Source organism: Agelaius phoeniceus, chromosome 4 (assembly GCF_051311805.1).
Source record: "Agelaius phoeniceus isolate bAgePho1 chromosome 4, bAgePho1.hap1, whole genome shotgun sequence".
In the NCBI taxonomy this organism is placed as follows: Eukaryota; Metazoa; Chordata; class Aves; order Passeriformes; family Icteridae; genus Agelaius; species Agelaius phoeniceus.
Window position 1 is genome coordinate 26,808,077 of NC_135268.1, and position 21,982 is coordinate 26,830,058.

Sequence of the window (21,982 nt, forward strand, 5' to 3'; positions counted from 1 at the left end):
TTATCATCTCCTGAGATCACTTAGATTCTAATCCAAACCCAGCTGTGCATTGTAGCTGTGGTGGAAATGCGTAGATGTCAGTACAGGGTTTCTAAATGCCTTTCTCCCACTTTCTCTAAGCAGTAGAAATAGTATCAAATGTAGCTAAAAGGTTGCTACCTGCTTGCCACGGAGGTAACCAGAGCCTCAAAAGCAAAGTAATTCCCACAACAACAGGTGTTATAATTGAAAGACAAACCCCAAAAGACACACTAAAGGAAGGTGACTCACTTTGCCTTTACAGAACTGGTGTTGACTGATTTCCTACTGAAAGCACAGCAGCACGTGTAAAGGGGTTTGCAGCCACAGAGGGCTCCTGACAAGGGAATCCCAGACATGCCTTTATGTGAAGAGCTCAATTCTGAGCTGAATTAAACAGAAAACACAAAACATATCTTTAAAGAAAAGATTTCAGTTGCTTGGCTTTGTCACTCTGAAATACATTCTAGTTATCATGTGTGTAAGTAGGAAAATCAATTAAAGATGATTGAGATTTATGTCCCATTGTAAGGACTGCTGTTCACAGATACTTGCTGTGGAGATTTAAACACAATTTAATTTCATATGTTGCTGAGCAACCCATCAAAATCTTAAAATACTCTGAAATTTTATAAGGTCCTGACAGTACATTCAAAGAGAAAATTAATTACTGAAAAGAGGAATGTTTGCCAAATAACGTTGAAAATTAATAAGCACATTTAGGGTGAATTAATAATCTTCTCACTTATAAATTTAAAAGGAAGTTAATTCAAAGTGAAACATTCCCTATATTTGTAAAGCATTTGTTATACATATTCTCAGGACATTTCTCAGAACCCAAATCAGTAAAAGGTTTAATATACACCAACTTAACAATTTATTTCTATAGAACCATGTTCATCTTTACATACTTACCTGATTTTCTTGCATGACAGATAAAGACATCTTTTTAATTACCATTTTGGAGATGAAGTTGAATGTTGGGTGAAGAATAGAAATTCAGAATGATTGGAGAGAAGACAAAATTCCATTGGATAAGATTTAACAGTTTAAGAATAAAAGTTTTTTTTCCATAAGTTACTGTAATTCCAGTAGGAAAATAGAAACAGCATTGTGTAGAGTGAATTCATACAGTGCAAGACAACTGCTATCTGGCATTAAAAAAAACTTTGTAGAGGTGATAAAAATATAAAATAAACTGTCACAAAACAAAGAACTGTCAAGAAGATATATCTCCAATATCTACCTTATTTATTCTAACTAACCTTATTCCCAGGTTTGTAACTGATGTGGCAAAATACTGTGCCCATCTTCTAAAATCTCACCCCTTTGTTCACTCTGCTGTTACTCTTGTGGACTCCTGTGTCCATCAAAGTAATTTTGAATGTAAGCTGATTTTACTGTTTTTACCTACTCAGGCCTAATTAAAAGTAAACCAAGAAGTAACTGTGAGACCTGGCTGATTCTACTTTACAGGGGATATGGAAGGGGCTGTCTAAAAATTATTATGAGAAGTCTCTTCTCAGTGCTAAGCTGGGCCTCCTTTCTTTAAGACCTTTGCTTTTTCTCTGACTTAGCTTGCTTGCCTTTATTGCTGGAAAATGAACATCTTAGCAAAGTGAATTCAGTACATCATTTGAAAAACTGTTGTGCTCATTTTGCCCCCGTTCCTTCCCCTCTCTCACAATCAATGAGTGTGTTGACACTCAGTGTATCACCTTGAATTTCTTGTGAGTTCATCCTGTCCCAGCCCACAGGAGCCCTCACAGGTCACCCACCACCTAGCATGAATAATACCCAAAGCAAAGCTCCTGAGAGTGAAACTTTGCCTCTCAATTTTATACAGGGATCAGACTGAAGTGCACATTTGAAGAATAAAGAACATCTGTCTGGTGGCTTAAGTAGGGAACTGTACTAGAGAGAAAGTATATAATTAATTTAAAAGGAATCAATCAAATCCATCAATCAAATTCTCTGCCTGTGTGGCAGCACTTCTGCATTTTACTCAGCCTCAACACTTGGTTCATGAGCATGGTGAAAGGGCCTCCCCCATGCAGAAATCCCTGGGGAACTGTATCTCCATGTGTTTCCTTCTGAGTAAGTCTCTGACAGCTTGTGCTTGTTGGAGGCAGTGGGAATACAACACTGAGAGGTGTTAACTTGCATGACCTATCAAATCCAGCGCTTCCTCTGCAGCCAGGCTGCCAAGAAACCCTGCCAGAGCCAGCAGGGCTCGCACGCAGGGCTGGGCTGCGCACGGGCATCATCGGCCCGCGATTTAGCAGAGTCACAGTTTGGTCACAAGTTCAGCTTCTTCCAAACAAATGTGTCTCCTTGTGCCTGTACCATTCAGCATCCTCCCCCCAGGTTGTTGAATTTAAAAGAAAAATAAATTATTTGCCAGCTGTAGGCAAATCCCTGAGATGTGAACTTCTTTAGGTGCTTGCAGGAGCATCACCCCACTGAGGACAGAATGAAAAAGAAGATCAGTGGCTCCAGGCCAGCAATTGGTATTAAATTATGGATCTGAGCAGCTCATTACAATTGTATTATAACTTCTAGCTTCTTTAAGCCTCCTTTATTCTGTCAAATGCTAGTGTTTCCCTGTAACTTAGATTTTTCTTACTTTGTTATCTGCCAGTTTTACAGCTTTACTGATAGCTGGCTTCATTGGTTGGCTTGATTCTTTGCTAAATCTTTTACTTTATTACTGTTTGGCTTTATTTGCATAGGATAATTTCAAACTCCTGAATACATAAATTTCAGTGCTATACATGACAGTTACTCTGCCAACTTGATACTTTTGATCCTGTAAGTATCTTTAATTTATCCTGCAGAACTAGATAATGCCACTTTTTTGGATTATCATTTAAATCACTGCAATTCTGTACTTACTCAAAGATTGCCTTGAGATGATGTTGGATGCTGAGAATAATTTTCAGTAACAACACAGGAACAAGTGCAAATGCCCCTGATGCATTCATTAAGGACTGCTTAAGAGGCACACTGTGCTTATGAATCCTCATGGGCTACTTTAGAAATCCTCAGATGGACTCCTTAATTCCTATGAGATTTTGCACCAAACACGAGGCTTAAGTAGAAAATTGATTTTTTTTTTCCTTTCTAGTAATTGAGCCACAGTCCAAACTTGTTGAAATAAATATCCAAGAACTAGGAAATACTTCTTGGAAGAAAAATATCTCACTGATTATGCAGCCTTCACAGGGTGCCAGAGAATTTTAGCTACAGCAAAGTCCACTTATTATTTACTGATGGTATTGCTCAAGAAGTAACAACTTTAATCAGGAAATACTGTTCCTGCAAGTTCCCACCCTCCATGTGCTAGGTCACCAGGAAGCAATGTCAGGTAGCAGCACACTGAATGGGGTAAAACCAGGTGATAGGTAATTACTATTGATTAGCTTATAACTAACTCTTTGGAAATCAGAGGAGATGCAAGGATGAATGGTTAAAGCTGGAAAATTATTTTTCATTCTCTGTAAGAAAAGAGTTATGTGATTTGTGGCAGTGTGTGGGTACAAGAGTGTCCCTCTGGTGTTCCCTGGGCGATGATTGTGTGCAGCTGCCCTTCAGCCTGACCACTGCTCCCTGCTTATCTCTGCCAAAACCCAGCTGGCCTTGCACAGCTGCTGAGCACTCTGGGTAGGGCTCTCCATGCTAGAATAACTCTCTTCACTTTTGCCAGTGATCTTCCCCTCTGTTGCACAGACTACTGGTAGGGATCTACACCCCAGCTTTTTTTTTTTTTCAGCTGTGCTTTTTAGGCAGTGCAAGTTCTTCCACCAGCTCACAAAGCTTCACATATTGAGTTTTTGGTTTTGTGCTCTGCTCTTGGGATTGCCTGAATATAGCTATTCCAAAGGAAGGCATATCTGGAGAACCAAACTACATTTATTCAGGCTCCATGAGGAGAGACTGGAAGGTACCTGTGGTAGATTGATTTTTATCCACACATACAAATAAGCCTTACAAATAGTAGTTGCAGCAATTGGCAGAATTGTTGAGTTTGCCACTTTAGCAGGGGAGAGTCAGATGGATTTTCCTCTGCTGTTAATGTATTTAAAATCTCCAGATGACAGTGTCCATTGATCAGGAGCCCTGCAGAGATGTCACTCCTTGGTATGCTTAATGAGGTCCCTGAGGAGGGAAGGAAATAAGTTAGGTCTGGCTTTCCTTCCAGTTTTGTCAATAAAAAGGACAAAGAAATGGTTTGGGGAGCCAGGTGAGTTGTGACTAAGAAATCTGCCTACAAGAGGGAAGAGCTGAAGGGAGTGGCCCCATACTGAGGAATTTATTGCAAGAAGAAAAAAAAAGCTGATGCAGGATGCACAGTATCTGCCCTCACTTGGAAACCACAGAGCGAGCCATCACTTTGATAGACCTCATTACCTTCCCCAAAATTTATCACATGGGATCCTAACACCACCCAGGCGTGCATGCATATGCTTATGGGTCTGTATAGCTGTACACATGATATATTATTTCTTGGAGCCCTGTAAAATATTTGCACAATTTCTAAATCAGTCTGAGCTGGCCTGACTTCAGATTTTGGTCCCACCTGAAAACTCAATTGATTTGCATTGCAAAGCTTTCTAGAAATGCATCTGGATCACTACAGTAGACAGGTCTGAAAAGCAAGGCTTGTGTGCTTGGTTCAGTGGTAGGGGTCTTTTTTAGAAATGGAAGGGAAATTCTCTCAAATTTGCTTTGGGATTTTGATAGGACTGAGCCCAAACCTAAAAGTATGTGTGAGTTTATGCAACAAGAAATTTTCTGCCAAGAAGACTGATGATAACTGCAAAGATCAGCACAAGTTGTGCTCACACACATGGTTCTGAAAGCCAGAGAACCTCATTATAAAACACTTCCAGTGCTGCTAACCAGCAGGTTTTAGGATAAGAAAGCACCATTCTGTAAAAAAGTGTTATTCCTCATCTTCCCCTATTCCTACCTTTTTTTTTTTTAACTACTGTGGCTTGGACTTTGCCCTAAATGAGTCTCCTTCACCCTACAAGTCTGATAAAGGAGGACTGTGTGGGTGAACTGCAAGATTGACTTTTTCTCCTTCCCAGTTAGGAAATGGTCAGGGGCAGAGGCTGAGGAGCAACTGGGCTGCAAAACATCAGAAGGAAGGTTGAAGCTTGTTAAGTTCTTGGTGTGTTCATACCTTTTCATTTGTGTATGTTTTGGAGGGACCCATTTCTGTTATTCAGAGCAGTGGATTATAGAGATAAGAGTCTGTAATAAACATAATGGTACCTAATACAGCATTGGTACAGTTCCTGCTGTGCTCTCAACTGTAGCCTGTATATTTTTGAGCTTCTGAGTCACTCCTGGGATTTTCTGTCACCTTGTAAAGGAGCATATTTAAAACAAGATCCAGCAGAGATTCCAACCCTGTCTTGAGTTCCTTTTCAGTGACTTCCTAGAGCAGAGAGCTGCTCAGAGCACGGCACATTTGAACTCTCTAGTGCCAAGGCTGGCTGGAAGAGCTCCTACCTTTCCCAGTCTTTGTTTTCCCCACAATGAATGAGAGCAATGAAATCATGTCATTAAGAACTGGAGGAGAGACTGTTTTAGCTGCATCAGTCCAGGTACATGGCATGGCCCTGGAGCCAGCAAGAGCAGCACAGTGGGGTGGGCAGCAAGGCACTGCAGGCAGCACCTGCTTGTGGGCTGGGTGGAGGGGCTGGAGAGCTGCAGCAGGAGAGGGCTGGAGCTCACTGTGGGGTACATGGGTACAGGAGCTTAGAGCAGAGAGCAGCCACAGAGAGTGCCCATTGCTAGTAATCACATTCACCTCCCCAAGGAAAGCCAACATTTTCTAATAGTGCGTTCCCTCTCCGCTCTCAGCTGGAGAGGTAAAATTGCAAGTGGGAACAAAGGCATTAGTCATTGCAAGCTCTCAGGCAGTTTAGGAAGTTAAAGACATTTTCTAGTCGGAAACATTTGTGAAAATAGTGCTCTTAATTATAATGATTTAGTCATTTTATAGATACCTTGTAGCCTTTGAGACACACGGGATGAAGAGGATGGGTACTGTCTTCTTTTTAAAGAATGAGATTAACATAAGTGCTGTTAAATGGCTGTTACGTTAATTTTTGGAAAAGTGCTTTTAAAGGTGTTCAGTCACCATAAGAAAAAAGTGTATCATGGAACCAGGGTGCTTATTCCATTTTTTTTTCTTTTTCCTGCCTGTTGTAAGAGAATAAATTATAGTCACAAATTATTTTATATATAGGCTAGGCCTTGGAGGACACAGGCATGAGGGAGTTGTTCCTGTGTTTTTAATTATCTGCTGCAACTGAATTGTAGTAACTGAGCACATGGTTGTCTAAACACAGTTAATAAGGTGTTGTCTACACACAGTTAACGAGGGGTAAAATATAGTGGCAAAAACTTCCTTCTTTGTTTTGACAGTTTTACACTAAAATTGCTAGATATAGAATGAACATGTAAATAGTACCATAGTTCATCAGCACCAGAGAAAACTTGGTAACATTTTTTCACATCCGTGCCCAAAATTAGTTTTCTTAAAGGAAAATGTGAGAAAATTATAGCCAGTGTGATTTTTTTTTTCCCAGTGAAATGCAAACAATGTAGAGCAGAAGGGAGTTCAGCTTAGGTGCTCTGTAATGTTACAATGGTCCTAAATCCCAGACATACAAAAAGAAACATTGCAGTCCTCTGAAAGACTGAGATTGAAATAATCAGATTTTTTCATTTTACAGTGAAAGTTTAGGGTTCTGGTTTTGTCCATAGTTGACTCAATGGTTGTGTCTTCAAGCATTTCCTTCATAGATTTGGCTGGATAGCAGCCTTTTAGAAATGGATTTTCCACATACTCCATTGCTGATGAATAGGATTAAAACTCCATTTTTGTAGTTTTATCAATTGAAGGCATAAGTAAAGGAGAACAGGAGTTTTTAAGAATATTGGCATTGAATTTTCCACCTCACTTGTGTATCTGCTCATGTCACAAGCAGTTAAGCACCCCATCATGGATTCTGATCCATACCTGATTTTATTCTGGAGCTGAGTGGTGCAAAACAATGACAGTAGTTAAAACAGCTGCAAAACTTCCATAAGGGAGAAAATCCAAGTATTTTCTGCTACAGTTAAGGTCAGTTGCTGCAGTCTGGTCCTGTGCAAACTCAGGAGGTGTGACAGTGGGGAAGAGGTAGAAGCACGGAAACTCTTGAAACTCATTTCGTAGGTTCACATACTCTGTCACTTCTGTCCAGCTGTGTCAGGCCAAATCTACCCTGGTGTTTGCCTAATGTCCTTTCCTAAGGGAAAACAGAGGGAAGGCAAGGGTCTGACTGCCTCTGTGGAAGGCACATCTGGTGTTCAGGCTAGGTCAGAATGTTTTCAGCTGTTGGGTGTTTCTAGGACAGCACAGCTTTGTAAATTTGCACTGTGTGTCTCTGCACAGCACTCTGTATTTTTAGATCTTGAAAGTGTGCTGCCAAAATATCAAATGTACAAGCAATGAAGTGTTGTTAAGAGGTGTGCCAATAGCTTTTATGTCTATAAACTGTTTATCTTGAAAGGTATAGGTGTACCTTGAGTAATTAACATGAAGGACTCTGGACTTGAAGGTTTAGAGAGCAACTTCAAAAAGTTAAAAGAAAATCTGCAGTAGGTCAAAGGACTCTGAAGAAAATTCCTCCTAGTGGAGTGTGTTTACTGTTATTTCAGCTATACTGTTTTCAGTGATACAGAGTGAGGTCAGACCTCTTTCTCCTTACATCAAACAGACCTCATGGGTAGGGCAATGAACCACAGCTCACAGATTCACAGAATAACCTGAACTGGGAGAAATCCACAAGGGTCATCAAGTCTAACTCTTAAGTAAATGGCCCATACAGGGATTCAATCCACAGCCTTGGACTCATGAAGTTGCACATCATTTCTTGTCCCAACTCGGATACAGATTTTTGACAGGACAAGTAAAATTCAGTTTGCCTCACCTCTCTTTGAAATGGGTTTTATGCTTAACTACCTTACAAGGCTATCTCATAAGTAAAGTTCATAAAGTTCTGTGAGGAATTCCTACATAAAATGTTAAAGGCCTTGGAGATGTCAACACAGACAGAAGTCTGAAGGAAGTTACCTGAATAGACCCCAGCTCATGAACAGCTTTGTACCTAGCAGTTCTTCACGCAGGACTGTCTGACCTAAAGCAGTTGCTGGCCTGAATATTATTTAGGTTGGTAACTCTGGGACAGCCCAGGCTGGAGGTGGTAGGTCTTGGCTGTTGGAAAGCAGAGAAGACCAAGATTTTGGAATGGCAGAGAAAGGTCTGCTCTGTGGAGAGAAATGAGATGCTCTTTTCATCTGAAGTGGATTCAGTAAGGAGGCAGAGCCTTCTGGGGAGGTATCGGATCAGTTCTAGGAGGTAAAACAGAGAAGTGCTTTACAAATGTCTTAAAACAACAGTCTTTCTGCAGGATCAGGTCTCCCTCTTCATCACTAACCTTGGCATTGCTTGAAAGCCCTTTGGAAATGTTGAAAGACGATGAAACAACAGCCTAATTGCATTCATTTTGTTTGCCATTTCTTACAAAATAACAGTTGGGCTGAGTTCAGCAGCTGTGATTGGAACAAGTGTCTCTCTAGGATTTCTACATAACTCACTGTTAAGAAGTCCTATCTTTTAAATGCTTATAAAACACCTCAAAAATATTACATTTAGAGTTAAGAGTGACCAAATCCATACTCAGTACCATTCTTTTCAGACTTTTTTGTGAGTACTATATTGCTGTGTATCCTTCACGGACCAAGAGACTGATTAATTTTGTTTGGAAAGTTAAAAGCTCTCCCACAAACCTAGCAAAATATTTTTAATAACTAGGCACACACTTACAAAGCTGGTTCTTCTAGTCAGTTATTAATACAAATTAATATTTCATATAGACTGCCCTTGTGTCACATTGACCTTTTAGGATGTTGGGTGCCAGATCATTTTCTAGGCTGTTTTTTGTGATTTTCGAGGACTCATTATTTTGCAGTGACTTAACAACAGATCTCATTAACTCTGTGAAATCAAAATAAGAGCCATTAATGCCACGTAGGTCACTACGTGGAACAACAGTCAAATGATAGCTTTCAGTCATTGGTCACATTTAATTTGTGCTTAATGATCGGCTTTTCACCATACAGTACAAATATCATGATTTTGCAATCAAAGGTAAGTCTAAAGAAACCATATAATTTCTACACCAGTTTAAATACAGGAAGATCCAGGACTTACAGCAGTTCATGGAATTTATGTGACCTAAATTTTATTGAATACCATCAAGACAAACTACGACAGGAGTCACATCTGAGACCACATTTAGGTGGTCTGACAACCTTTTCGTGACACTATATATTAAGATTTTTGTGGGCATAATTGAATCATTCTCTCTTTTAGAAGATTTGTTCCATAGATTTTTTGTTCCAAGATATTTTCCTCTCTGGAAAATCCAATTTTTTTTTTTTTTTTTAAGTACTGCACCGTCACATATTGCACATTGTCCAGTGAAGTTCGTGCTGCTCCTCCCTTCCCCCTGCAGAGCTGGCCAGATGTGGACAAATATGTCCATCAGTGGAAAAAAGTCATAACAAGACGTAAGAGGTGATTCATTAAAAAAAAAAGAAGTGGAGGAACACCTACAATGAAATCTAACCAATCCACAAACACCCAAGAGCAGCTTGGATATCAGAAATCAGATCAAAACAATTGCAAATTCTGATGGGTTGTGTTGCCCCTTTGCCGTGTTCCTGCACACGTCAATCCCCCAGAAAGTGGGGCTCACAGAACCCACATTCTCTCAGTGATACCTGTAAACATGTGCCCATGGACACAACAAAAGTTTAAGGAAACTTAATTAGCTTTCCCAGCCTTGAAACAGGCTGGCACATCTGCCCACAAAAGTTTTTAGAGCAATAATCTTTGAATAAACACCCAGGCACCAGTAAAAGTCAGTAGGGTGTTGGTCCATAAGTCTGGTCAGCTCAAACCAGATTGTAGTGTATCCTTTCCTCATTTGTCATTACCCAGATAAATGCTTTAACCTGGACATTCCCTTTTGGTATTGCTCAACTTTAAAAAGAAGCTAGTCGCTCTATAGCCACATCCTGGGAGAACTGAAAAAAATGCAGTTCCTTTTTTTTTTTTTTTTTTGCAGATGATGAGGACAGACTCCCATAAGCATTCTGATTTAACAGCTAAAATTCTAAAATTTCATTTGACTGCCTTCTCTTTTTGCCATTAAGATTAGCAGTTTCACAGAGTACTCTGCTCCTAGGGGACCTGAAACTACCACAAAATAGAAAGACAGATTTTAGATTAGGAGCAGGCCAATGGTTCATTAAATCTTCCATCTTTCCCACTGGGCTGATAGTATAATCACCACAGCAATAGCAATACAGCAAGCACACTGTGATCTGACTACCCCACCTGTCTACACAGGTAATAGTTTAGGTTTATCTTTCTACAGTACAGCTGTAAATATATATTTAGTGTGTGGTTGCCATACAAATGCATATTCCCAGAACTCAGAATGCACAATGTGGTCGCCGTACAAATGCACATTCCCAGAATTGCCCTGTTTGCTAGGTAGGAACTGTCATCTACTTCCTCCCTGGAATAGGCCATTTCCCAGCACTGGTCTGCCAACTTTATCTCTAGTCACCTAGGAAAAAATAATACAAAACTTGAGAAAAACCCTTTCCTCTGCTGTTTGGCAAGTGCCCCCTTCAATGCCAGCATCCTCTGGGGGTGCCCCAGTGTCTATTGAGTCAGCCAAAACTACTGGTATTTCTCACATGGCCAAAGCAGGGTCTTATGGGAGACCAATAGAAATCTCCTACAAAAAGCTTAATTTCCAGCAACAAAATCTGTCAGTTTCTTAAGAAGTCTGTCACCTAGCCCTGTCTGCTGTGTTATTTTTGTGATGCACATCTTTGATGGGCTGGTACTGTGAGATTGCAGAATAAGTGAGTGATTGGAAAGAAGCTCTCCCTTACCAGGCAGAGAAGAAAAACTATAAGTACTTCCAGAGAACTGCAAAACAAACCTACCACTCACGTTGAAAATGCAAACTTGTTTTTAGAAATGAGTTAAAAGCACAGCAAGGGAACGACTGAATGACATGAGGTGTTCTTTGACATGGAGATGCACCCACCTTGGTACATGGTGCTTGGTAATACCAGGAGTTCCTGAGTTTCTGTACTCTTTTGACTACTGTCCAGTTGGGGACTTCAGCAGTGTTTTATGAAGCTGCATTTCTTTTCAGAGAGTTGTTTCTGATATGTGCTTCCTCCCTGCATTTTCCCAGCATTGGTTCATAGTTTGTGTGTGTTCTGTTGCTTGGCTAAGCACAGAAGGACTCTGCTGCCCCTTTGTACAGATACTGCTGCCTCCAGGTGTGCTTTTAGGACTGTCTTGCTGCTTGAACTGACAGACTGAGAGGTCACTGTACTTCCCACACTCCTGTGCTAAAGCAGTGCAACTCCTTCCTCTTTCCTGAGGATTGTGGGATTTAAATCAGAAGGGCACAGAAAGGCCATTTTATTATGTTATAACTCTTCAGCAGCAGAAGGAAAGCTCTGAATGACTGCCAAGGTACTGCTGCTGAACAGGAAGGTGAACATAGTTTGATTTTTCATGAAGGAAGATGTAGGAAGCTCCACATTCTTCACCTGCTGCCCTTTAGACATTTCAGAGTGCTGCCTCTGTAAATATTTCACATGCTAAAATAAAAAAAAAAAAAAGGAGAAAGAGTCAACAAACAACTAAAGAACCTGCTTCCCAGCTTTTCTTGCTGTTGTGGTACAAGCAGGCTGCAGTCAGTGTGGTCATCTCAGCTGCTTTCCCAGGATGCTGTCTGCTTGACGTGGCTTCCACAAAGGGGGACGTTGTGCTTTTTGCCATAGCCATGTGCTTCTAGGGCACAGACTTACCTGCCAGAACTCCTGTAAGTCACCATGACAGCAGGTGGGGGCAGAATTAATATTTTTTTCTCTTTTCCAGCTGGGCCTAAGGCTGGGAGCTGGAGCTGGAGCTGTGGGAGCTCTGTCTGGTTGGCTGGCTGGGTCACTGCTGGACCAGCCCAGCACACCCACAGCACACTGTAGTCCAACACCTCAGAGACTGGTTGAACCAGCTGGGCACTGCATGTACACTTTGCATGGTTTGTTTGGTTAAGTTTTTTTAAATCCAGAGCAGAGACTTTCCACTCTGTGATTATCCTTTAGGACATGTTGCTGTACTTCGTGCTGCGCTTCTAAATTTGTTCTTATTTGCAAGTCACATTCCCTGCTCAGTTCTGCAGTGTTGATCCTAGAGTGGAGTGTCCAGAAGTGTCAGGAGCCAAGTGCAGGGATGTGTCTCCATAGAAAGCAGGCCTAGCAAAAATGTGCAGTGACCTCCACTGTGAGGAGGAGCTGAGCCTGCTGCAATGCCATCTGGGGTTGGACTGAAGGCTTGAGGTACCTGCTACTCTTGTGGGCTTTTGACAAAAACACACTTCACTCCCTACTGGCAGGTAGGATGGAGACAGCAGAAAGTAGCAATAGTCTTCATACAATAACACCTGCATTGTCTACCCACCTCTCCAGCCAGCTCTCCAGCCCTTCTTAATTCTGCACATAACCCATACATGGGATGTGTTTTGAGGTCCTCTGAGTACTGGATTTCTGTGGCCAGGTTTTGGTATCAGGAGGACCATTCCTCATCCCTCTCCTCCCCTCGCCACTGGGGAAGAAGAGGTAGAGAATTCAGGAGTAAAGCTAAACCCAGGAAGAAGAGAAGATGGGGGGTGTTTTTAAGATTTAGCTTTTATTTCTCATTATGCTACTCTATTTTGATTGGTGATAAAGGAATTTCCCCAAGTTGACTCTGTTTTCCCCTTGATGATAACTGGTAAATGATCTCTTTTTGCCTTTATCCCAGCTCAGGAACCTTTTGATATATTTTCTCTCCCCTGTCCAGTTGTGGAGGAGATTGATAGAGCAGCTTTAGTGGCACCTGGCATGCAGCCAGGGTCAATCCACCAACCCCTGTTTGAAAACAAGTTTGAGACAGTAAAATATTTGTTTGTATTTTACTCATGGATATATTTTTATAATACTATGGAGACTAAAATATCAATTGGGCATTTTTTAACTTACCAGAGGAGGCACTGCCTGAAGGGAGGAGAATGTAGGGCACTCTGAGCCTGAGTAGATAAGAAAGCTGCATTAGATGATGCAGTTTCTGATCAGTCTCTCTAGTTGTAATTGTACAGACTGTAATTGTACAGTAATTCACTGCTACCTTATTTTGAAAATCCCTGCAGATGATTCCTACCAGACAGACTGCTTTGGTAAGCAGTTCATTTCAATACCTCACAAAAGCTACAGCAGAGAGCAGGGCAAGGACAGGATGAAGCAGAAGTGATTTACTGAGTAAGCAATGTCATCACTCTGCTGCACATCATGTCTTTGCAAGATACAAATTTGTTGGTTGATTTTACCTTACAGAACAAACAAGATTAAGTGGCAGAGGCACAGAAAGCAGGCTTATTTCTCTGGCTCCAAGACACATTTGCAGGCATGCATTAGATCTTTTTCAGTCTGGAGTGGCAGATACTTGTTGGCAAGGCAGTGTTTTGGCATGCAGCACTTCTCAAAAGCTTCTACCTGCTCATAGTGTCTATTTAGGTAATCAAATCAGTTACTTGGAGTTTGCTATCCTTCTTTGCATCAAGCCTTCCTTGGTGAATTATGTGAAAATGTAACTTGGTTTCTATTGAGAAAAAAAATACAGATTAGTTTGACTCACACTATGTAGAGCTGTAATTGGGGTCACTTCTAGAGTCATGGAACTAAAGGATGCCACCATCCTGAAGAATTGTAGAAAAGTGTGTGAGAGTGTGTGTGTGTGTGTGTGTGTGTGTGTGTGTGTGTGTGTGTGTGTGTGTTCCAAGGAGAGCTCTGCAGTATCTGCTAAATGGAAAGAAAGGCAGAATTACATCAATATAATATCAAAGACAGCAAAGGGACACTGTAATGCTCCCCAGGCAGAGACTCTGTGTCTCTGTTAGCAGTCTGAGTTAGATCCCTGGGTGTCCATACCAAATCACAGTTAGATCATTGTTTGCCTGCTGCTCCAACAAGTGTTCTTCTCATTTGCATTTGTGTTCATGGCACAGAATTTTCTTTAGTAGCAAACAATTTTTTAGAAAAGCAATACAGCTTCTTTATAGAGAAAGACATATTGCTTGCAGCTATTTGATTTCATTATTTAAAATTTCCTTTTCTCCCCCCATTTTAATGTCAGCACTGAGATACTTGCTAATGAGAGAAACCAGTGTATCATTAGGTATTCTGCCTGATCTTCCTCCACCCAGTTTTGCAACCACCCAAAACATAGGAGCAGGCAGCAGCATGCCCTGGCTAGCCTGAGGAGTTCACTGCCTGAGGAAGTGATCAGATCACATCTCTATCAGGATCTCTGGTCTTCTTCTGGGAATGAGAAATGCAGTTGCTGAGAAGAAAAAAAAAAAAAAAAAAAGGCAAGCTTTAAACACCAAAGAGAAGACACAGAATGAGTTGCACCTCATTTCAAAACTCCTCCTGCAGGTTTTGGCACTCTGCTGAGTTTAAATAACCAATGCCTGAAAGACGTGAGAAAAGTGTGCTGAGAGAACATTTCTGGGTGGAAACCACCCTATATGGAGAGAGGATGCACTGTGAGCTGTGTGGATGCTCAGAGCTCTGCACTGTCTCCTCTGCATGCAGGGGTGGGTGAACATGGGAGACTGCAGTGGCTCTCTTGCCTAAGCCTGGGAATGTGTGCATTGCTTTGGGCAATGCTAATGGGAAACCCAGACTCAGCTAAACTTTTTCAGCACACCTGGAAGCCACAGCAGGGTGATTTTTTACTTGCACATAGCACAAGAGGACTCATCTGGCAGCAGACCCGATGAGCAAATACCACTGTGCAAATAGCAGATAATAATAGTAGCTTTGTAAGTGCTCACAGTCGTCTGAATTTCTTGATGGTGCAGTGAAACCTCAGGCATCAGAAGGTAATGGTGCAGGAGCCAGGATGCAGCATACCTCTGTGGGTATGACCTGGCTGCAGAGCCCCATCTGTGATGCCACTGACAGCCCAAAGAGCAGCAGGCACTGTGGCACTCCACTGGGCTGCAGGTTCCATGCAGTGGACAGGGCAGAGCAAGCTGTATTGTTCCTTAGCAGCAGGCAGATTTTACTGGGTGTAGCAATGCTGCAGATTTGGAAATCTGAATACTCAGTGCATATTATATGTAAGTTAAGTAGCAGTTTTAATGTGCAGTAGGCTTGCTAGAACCATCTAGTCTGACCAAGAAGCATAAAAACTGCCATCAAACTCAGCTTTTGAGGCTGCCTGATGATTTAAAATGGCAGCTTTTTACAGAATACTGATTTTGCAAGAAAATGGCAAGTAACAGAGAACCTGCAACTTCAGAAGAACAGTTCCTTCTTTCACACACTTTGCATAAATGGTAGCTTGCATTACCCACATGTATTTATACACCAGTTTTAGGTGGCTTGTTTTGCCTGCTGCCATTTAACGACAGTGAGGCAGAGTGGGAACCAGGTTAGGTCAAGGTCACAAAGAAGTTAGAGGGGAAATAAGATGGAGCTGGGTAGAGGGATGAGGATGTATGATGTAGGCATAAAGTAAGATATACTCAACCCCTAGATAGATTGTGTCTGTCTTTGCTCTATTTCTTTTTGAAAGCTACTCCCTTCACCCAGTATTCATCACAACTTATGTGAGGCCTCCAAGCTACAGTAGTAGACAATGGGTAGGCATGTTCTTGCCATAAAACAATAGGCAAATCTCCTTCTGCAGAGCTCCTTGCTGGTGAGACAGAAGCCTTTGTTCCTGATATAAGCTGGATGTCAACCTATCCCCTCTGTAATTGCAGTAATTAATACTGTTACAAATCTGTTGAAGTTTCCCATTTACAGAACACTGTTATCTTGCATCTCACTTTGATGAGGTGAAGGTGCATCTGCTGTTTACAGCTGGATTTAACTACCTGTTTCCTCTGTTAGCAATGACCTGTTCAGGGATGAAGTCAAGCACGTGCACCAAAACAGTGGCTCTGACTGAGATTCCTCATCAAAATCTGTGTGCCTGGGTATGGCTCCTGTGGATGTAACAAATACAGGGAGAGATGAGAGGAAACTCTGAGGAAACCAGAAGAGTGAATTGGTCCTGATTATATTGCTAATACAACATTTTATCAACCCATTTCTTGTATTTTCCCAGCCATCAGTATCAAAACTCTACATGTTGATTTGAGCTGAAATAGAATGTTTTCCTGCTCCTGAAAGCTGAAGGATCATTCCTGTGGTAATGAAATAAAAAACACTGATGTTAGCATTCCAGACTTGCACCAGGAGATGTGGCTGCAGTCCAGTTTACAGGTTTGAGTTCAGAGTAACTTCCTAGAAGCCAGCAGAGCTTCTTCAACTTTCAAGCTGTCTCAAACTTATTATTTCAGCACAGTTATGGTCTTTTCCTCATAATGGTTTGAAGTGATGACATATAGATTTCAAATGTCCACTGACCTTTCCTAATTTTCTCTTTTTGTTTTAAAGTATATTCGGTGCTGTTCGAACTGGTGCTTACATGCTGTACATTTTGATGACCAAAGGCCTGAAACAGTCAGTGTGTGACCAGAGTTTTTACATTGGACCTGTCAGCAAATTCTGGGCATATGCATTCGTGCTAAGCAAAGCACCTGAACTAGGTGAGTACTCTCTCTCTTTCTCTCATATGCATTTGTGTATTTTGAGGGAAGAAATGTCCATGCAGACAGCACAAGAAGGGTCTCATCACTGTCAAAATCCCATTTAAGTCTCAGAAAAACTGAGTAAGCATAACCAAGCTCAAACTACATGTTTTAGCCCAGGAATAAACTGCAGTGATTATACACAGCAGTGTAGTCAAGAAGTAAAAGCAATCTGGTCCATACCTTTTCCTGAGCTACTTGCAGGCAAATAGGAGTGGCATAATTGGCAGTAACACCCCGTGGCTACACAAGTGGAGGGTGGGCTAGAGCAGCTGTGTCAGCAAGAAGCTTTGAGTCAGGCTCTGCCTCCATTCTGCAGCTTTCATTCCTTAATACACAACTAGGGGTACAGTCATGAGCAGTAAGGTGCTTCCTCCCTAGACTATGAAAGCTGTGGCTGCCTGCTTCCTCCAAGTAGAAACCAATTTCCCATAATATCCCTAGCTTTTCCAGTCTTGATTTTTGTAAACTTATATCTCTCCAGCAGTTTCTTGACAAGGGTACTTGCGATATCCATGTGAAAGCCATCTTGAAAGTCAGGCTTCATGTGTTCTCATCCATGGCTTATTAGTATAAGAAAGGATTGTTTTAATGGAAAGGAGCAGCCCTCCAGCTTTCATTTCAGAGGATGTCCTTATTAAACCCCAAAGGACTGCAGCTCTCACTGTGTTCAGGTGTACAGCAAAAATGAGACTTTACCTTTCAGCAGGTAATTTAATTCAGCAAATTAGGGGACAGCAATTCATCAGCATTAAAACTAGAATGAGACAGACACCAGTTGCCTTGCTGTGTCAGAATCCCTGGGTTTCCTGCTGCTTAAATTGTTGCAAACCCACAGAAATTTAGTTGTTAAAAATGGGGAACATCAGCTAGAACTGCACAGCAACAATAAATTGAACATATGATTACTTATTAAAATATGAGTCAACATCATGCAGTTAATGAAGCGAACAGCAGTGTTACAGTTTATTGCAGACCTTGTGAAGACAGTGCAGTTTTGCTTCCATCCATGACTAATATTCAGGACTTAGATTTCCTGGGATACTTACACACCAAACTAAGTCCCCAGGTTCAAATCTCAGGGATCCTTTTGGAAACACTGTGTGTATAACAGTGGAAAACAAGTAGCATACATATATATCCATAAATCTAATTGAGATGCTCATTGCAATATGAGAAGCAGACGGAAGAAAAAAAGCAAGAAAGATGAATAGTACTAACTTGTCTACAATAGTAAGATTGATTTGCAGAAAAGGAATGTTTCAACCCAAATTTCCTCTTGGAAGCATCTCTTTCAGTATGGTAAGTTGCATATGCAACAGCTTTTTTGTGTACTATCTCAAAAGGCTCTAGCGATTTTAACTAGGTTCAGTTTGCACTTAGACATTTGAGCCAGAGAACACTGTGCTGCTTCCTGTAGGTTTTCTGCTCTCTGTCAAGCTGCATTTCTCTTCCAGTCACAGTATATAATGGGCAGTCTCACAGTAAGAGACGCTACACCTACATCCACCTACCTCACCCCAGACTTTTGTGGATAATGTTTGCAGCAAAAGGCTACCAAGTACGCATATGGAGTTTTCAGATGGGGTTATCCATACAGGAAAATGTCAATGCATTGCTTTGCTAAAGATTGCATAGGGATTAGGAGCCAAACTAGATCTGAGGTGGATTTCATGCTCTAAAGTAGTGTATACTCCAGCAGCAGCAAAGGCAAGAGAAGGCAAGAGAGCACTGCATTAATTATGGAATTGTTTGATATGGTTTTCATTTCCTCCCTTTTTTTTTTTTTTTTTTTTTTTTGGTGTGTGTGTGTGTGTTTTGTTTTCATTACAGGTGATACAATATTCATTATTCTTAGGAAGCAGAAGCTCATCTTCTTACACTGGTACCATCACATTACAGTGTTACTTTACTCTTGGTACTCCTACAAGGACATGGTGGCTGGCGGGGGCTGGTTCATGACCATGAACTACGGAGTGCACGCCGTCATGTACTCCTACTATGCCTTGCGGGCCGCCGGCTTCCGGGTCTCGCGCAAGTTCGCCATGTTCATCACCCTGTCGCAGATCACTCAGATGCTGATCGGTTGCGTGATCAATTACCTGGTCTTCTCCTGGATGCAGCACGGCCAGTGCCATTCCCACGTGCAGAACATCATCTGGTCCTCTCTCATGTACCTCAGCTACTTTGTGCTCTTCTGCCATTTTTTCTTTGAGGCCTATATCGGCAAAACCAGAAAAGAAAGGAAGGTTGACTAGAGGTAGAAACGAGAAGCCATAGCTCAGGGTCATCAAGAAAAAACAAAATTATAAGAAAAAAAAAAGGCACAAGGAAACACATATATGTATGGTGCAGCTAAAACTTGGCAGCTTAGGGAAAGTTAGCTTGGTTTAACCCAGTAAGTTTATGATCCTATCATGGTGAGGACTCACTGAATTCTACTCTATCTCAAAGGACTGCTGATGAAAGACAACTTCCTTCTTGTACCTCTCTGCTCTAGAAAAGAAGGAGAAAAGAAGAGAAAATTCAAGAAAAAGAAAGAAAAAAAGAAAGAAGAAAAGAGAAATGGAATAATGTTAAGGGGGGAGAAAAAAGTACATTAAATAAGCAGTGTGTTTCCCCAAGGTGGAGGACAGACTTCTATTTAAAAAAAGAAAAAAGGTTTCTAAATCCTTTCTAATAATTTCTCTGCATTAAACAAAAAAAAAAAAAAAAAAGCAGAGGTGACAAAAAAAATCTGTCTATAATAACAAGATTGCAGAATTAAAATTTTCTCCATAGAAGGTTAATACCTTCAGCCAAAATGAAGCCCAAAAAGATGTTTCCTGCATGGAAACTGGCTGAACTCCACACTGTGGTTATGTATGGAAAAGAGAAGAGATTGATTTCTCTGCTATGTACTCTGCCAGGAGAGCAGATCTGGGATACAGAGTGACCTCCCTCAGAAGGTGGAAAGGAGCAGTATTTTTACAAGAGTTTAATGTGAAAAGATGCACTGTTGCAATACATATCTCAGAGAGTGCATTTCCAAGTGCATTTTTCAGTTAAAGGCAAGGAATTTCTGCAGCAGGATAAGTCATAGAGGGTTAAATCAATCAATATTTGCTAAATTACCAGGGGCTAATAGCGGAGGGATGTTCAGAAAGGAGAGGGAGACAACTCCCCTCGCAAGATTTTTAGGAATTATCCATTGCTCTTAATTTAGCCCGCAGCAACACCGAATTAAACGGGGGAAATCGGGAGAAATCGCAGTTAGCGAGAAGAGAGTGATTTATCTGCCCACTGGTTTCAGAACAGAGCCCTGTGGTACAATCTGGATTCTGTGTTTTTGCAGACACAAGGATGCCTGCCCGAGTCGGGAGAGGTGGCAGGACTGTGCGACATTGGGTATCACTGTGCTTCTGCATCTGCCTCCTGGGCAGTGCAAAGATGTTCAAAGTGCCCTCCTCTGGTCATGTGGAGATACTACTACAAAACATACCTGGAACAGGTTTTTCTTGAGATTTGTGTAGGAAAAAAATTAGTCTAAATGAAGTAATTTTGCTGCAACAGCTTGACTCTAAAGTCCAGAGAGAGTAATCTTTCATTAAATAAATATATCTCTGCAGAATCTGTACTGTAACATCAGACTGACCGCTTAAGAAGACACTCTTTCTTCTCTGAAGTCAGCTACAGATGTAAACAGAAATGTATTTCACTCTGAACCTTAGAGAGTTAGTTGAGAACAGCCATATTCTTTCAAAGACAAGTAGATTGCATTATCTGTGATATTCCAGTCCTTACAAAGCCAAATAAAATGTGTAAAAGTTCCTAGTATTTCAAAGACGCAAGTATGTAAACTTGATGTTAAATGTGTTAATGTAGTATTCTAAATTGTAACAGCTAGGTAGTTTAACTAAACAATTAGAAGAACTAGATCAACAAAATAGGGACTGCTGTTCTGCATAGAATATACACACACCTATAACTACACCCATATACACATTCTGTGAATTGTCAACAACAAAAAACAGCCCAGTGGCAGAGAATCACATTTCCTGGCTAATGCAAAAGATTGTCATTATCTTTCTTGCTTTGAGATTGTACAGTACAAAGGGGTTTCTTTAATTATGATTTTTAGCTTTAATTGTGCTGTCATTCATGAAACAGAGCTGCTTTAGTATCCTGTTAAGAGATGACAAGGGCTTTCGGTGTCTCATTATATACAAAAGAAAAACAAATAAAGTTACATTCCATATTATGTGAATGGTCTTACAAATCAAAGGCCTTTTCAGGCTCAAATCGTAATTATAACAAGCAGAAAATGAGTTTACATTTGTGTTATTTAAGTTATTGATGTGCTGACATTATTTTATGGTACAAACCATCGCAAAATGTGATATGCAGTAATGAAGCTATGATACTCATTAATAGGACTACTGTATACGTGGAAATATTAGACAAAACCAATTAAATGTGTAAAGCATTTTGTTATACAGCTTGGGAGTAGATAATTATAACGCTGAATAAGCCTTTTTCCTCATGTTTAATTTTGCCCTGGCTAAAAAGCAGGTTAAGAAGACCAGTAAAGAGTGGAAAAGGCAAAATAAAAGTTAACTGCAATTAGCTGATGAAGTGTTAGTAGGAGCCCACTATTGTGCCATTTAGAGCCTCAGTCCCATGTGTCTTAAGTCTCTCAGACAGAGCAAGAGGGGCTGGAAATGGTCCAGTGTCTGGAGCTGAAGCTGTAGCAGACCTCTTGGACTCTATGAGGTCAGTGGAGGCTCTGCTGTGCTTTGAACAGAGCCAGTGTGCCTGACTGCCTTTATCTGAGCAGAGGGGAAGGAGCCCTGCATATCTCCTGTGAATTTGAGGCTTATGGCTCATGACTCAAAACCTTTATTGATGGCAAGTGACATCACAGCATGGCAAGAATTTGCTGCCCAACTTTAACACAGGCATGAAACAGGGTGGGTTGCAAACAACAATCAACCCTCTTTCATACTCTGTTTTCCTTAATTGCATAGGATTAAACCCCCATATTTCTAGGTCCTGGATGGCAATGCTGGCAATGCCAACACTGATTTCAGCAGAGCAAGAAATTCACCTGCTCTTTCCCCATCTCCCAAAGCCCTCATGGG

The 21,982-nt window shown here is 41.1% G+C and overlaps 1 protein-coding gene across 2 annotated transcripts in view; it reads left to right on the top strand.

Annotated features, from left to right (window-relative positions):
- The window catches only part of ELOVL6 (ELOVL fatty acid elongase 6), a 75,515-nt gene extending 54,176 nt beyond the window's left edge, over positions 1 to 21,339 (top strand). For both annotated transcript variants that reach the window (XM_054633126.2, XM_077177158.1), the window contains 2 exons: positions 16,669 to 16,820; positions 18,696 to 21,339. In XM_054633126.2, the coding sequence (XP_054489101.1) occupies positions 16,669 to 16,820; positions 18,696 to 19,120 (577 nt within the window). In that variant the 3' untranslated portion in view covers positions 19,121 to 21,339. The remainder of the gene's footprint in view (positions 1 to 16,668; positions 16,821 to 18,695) is intronic.
- Positions 21,340 to 21,982: the final 643 nt, after the last annotated feature.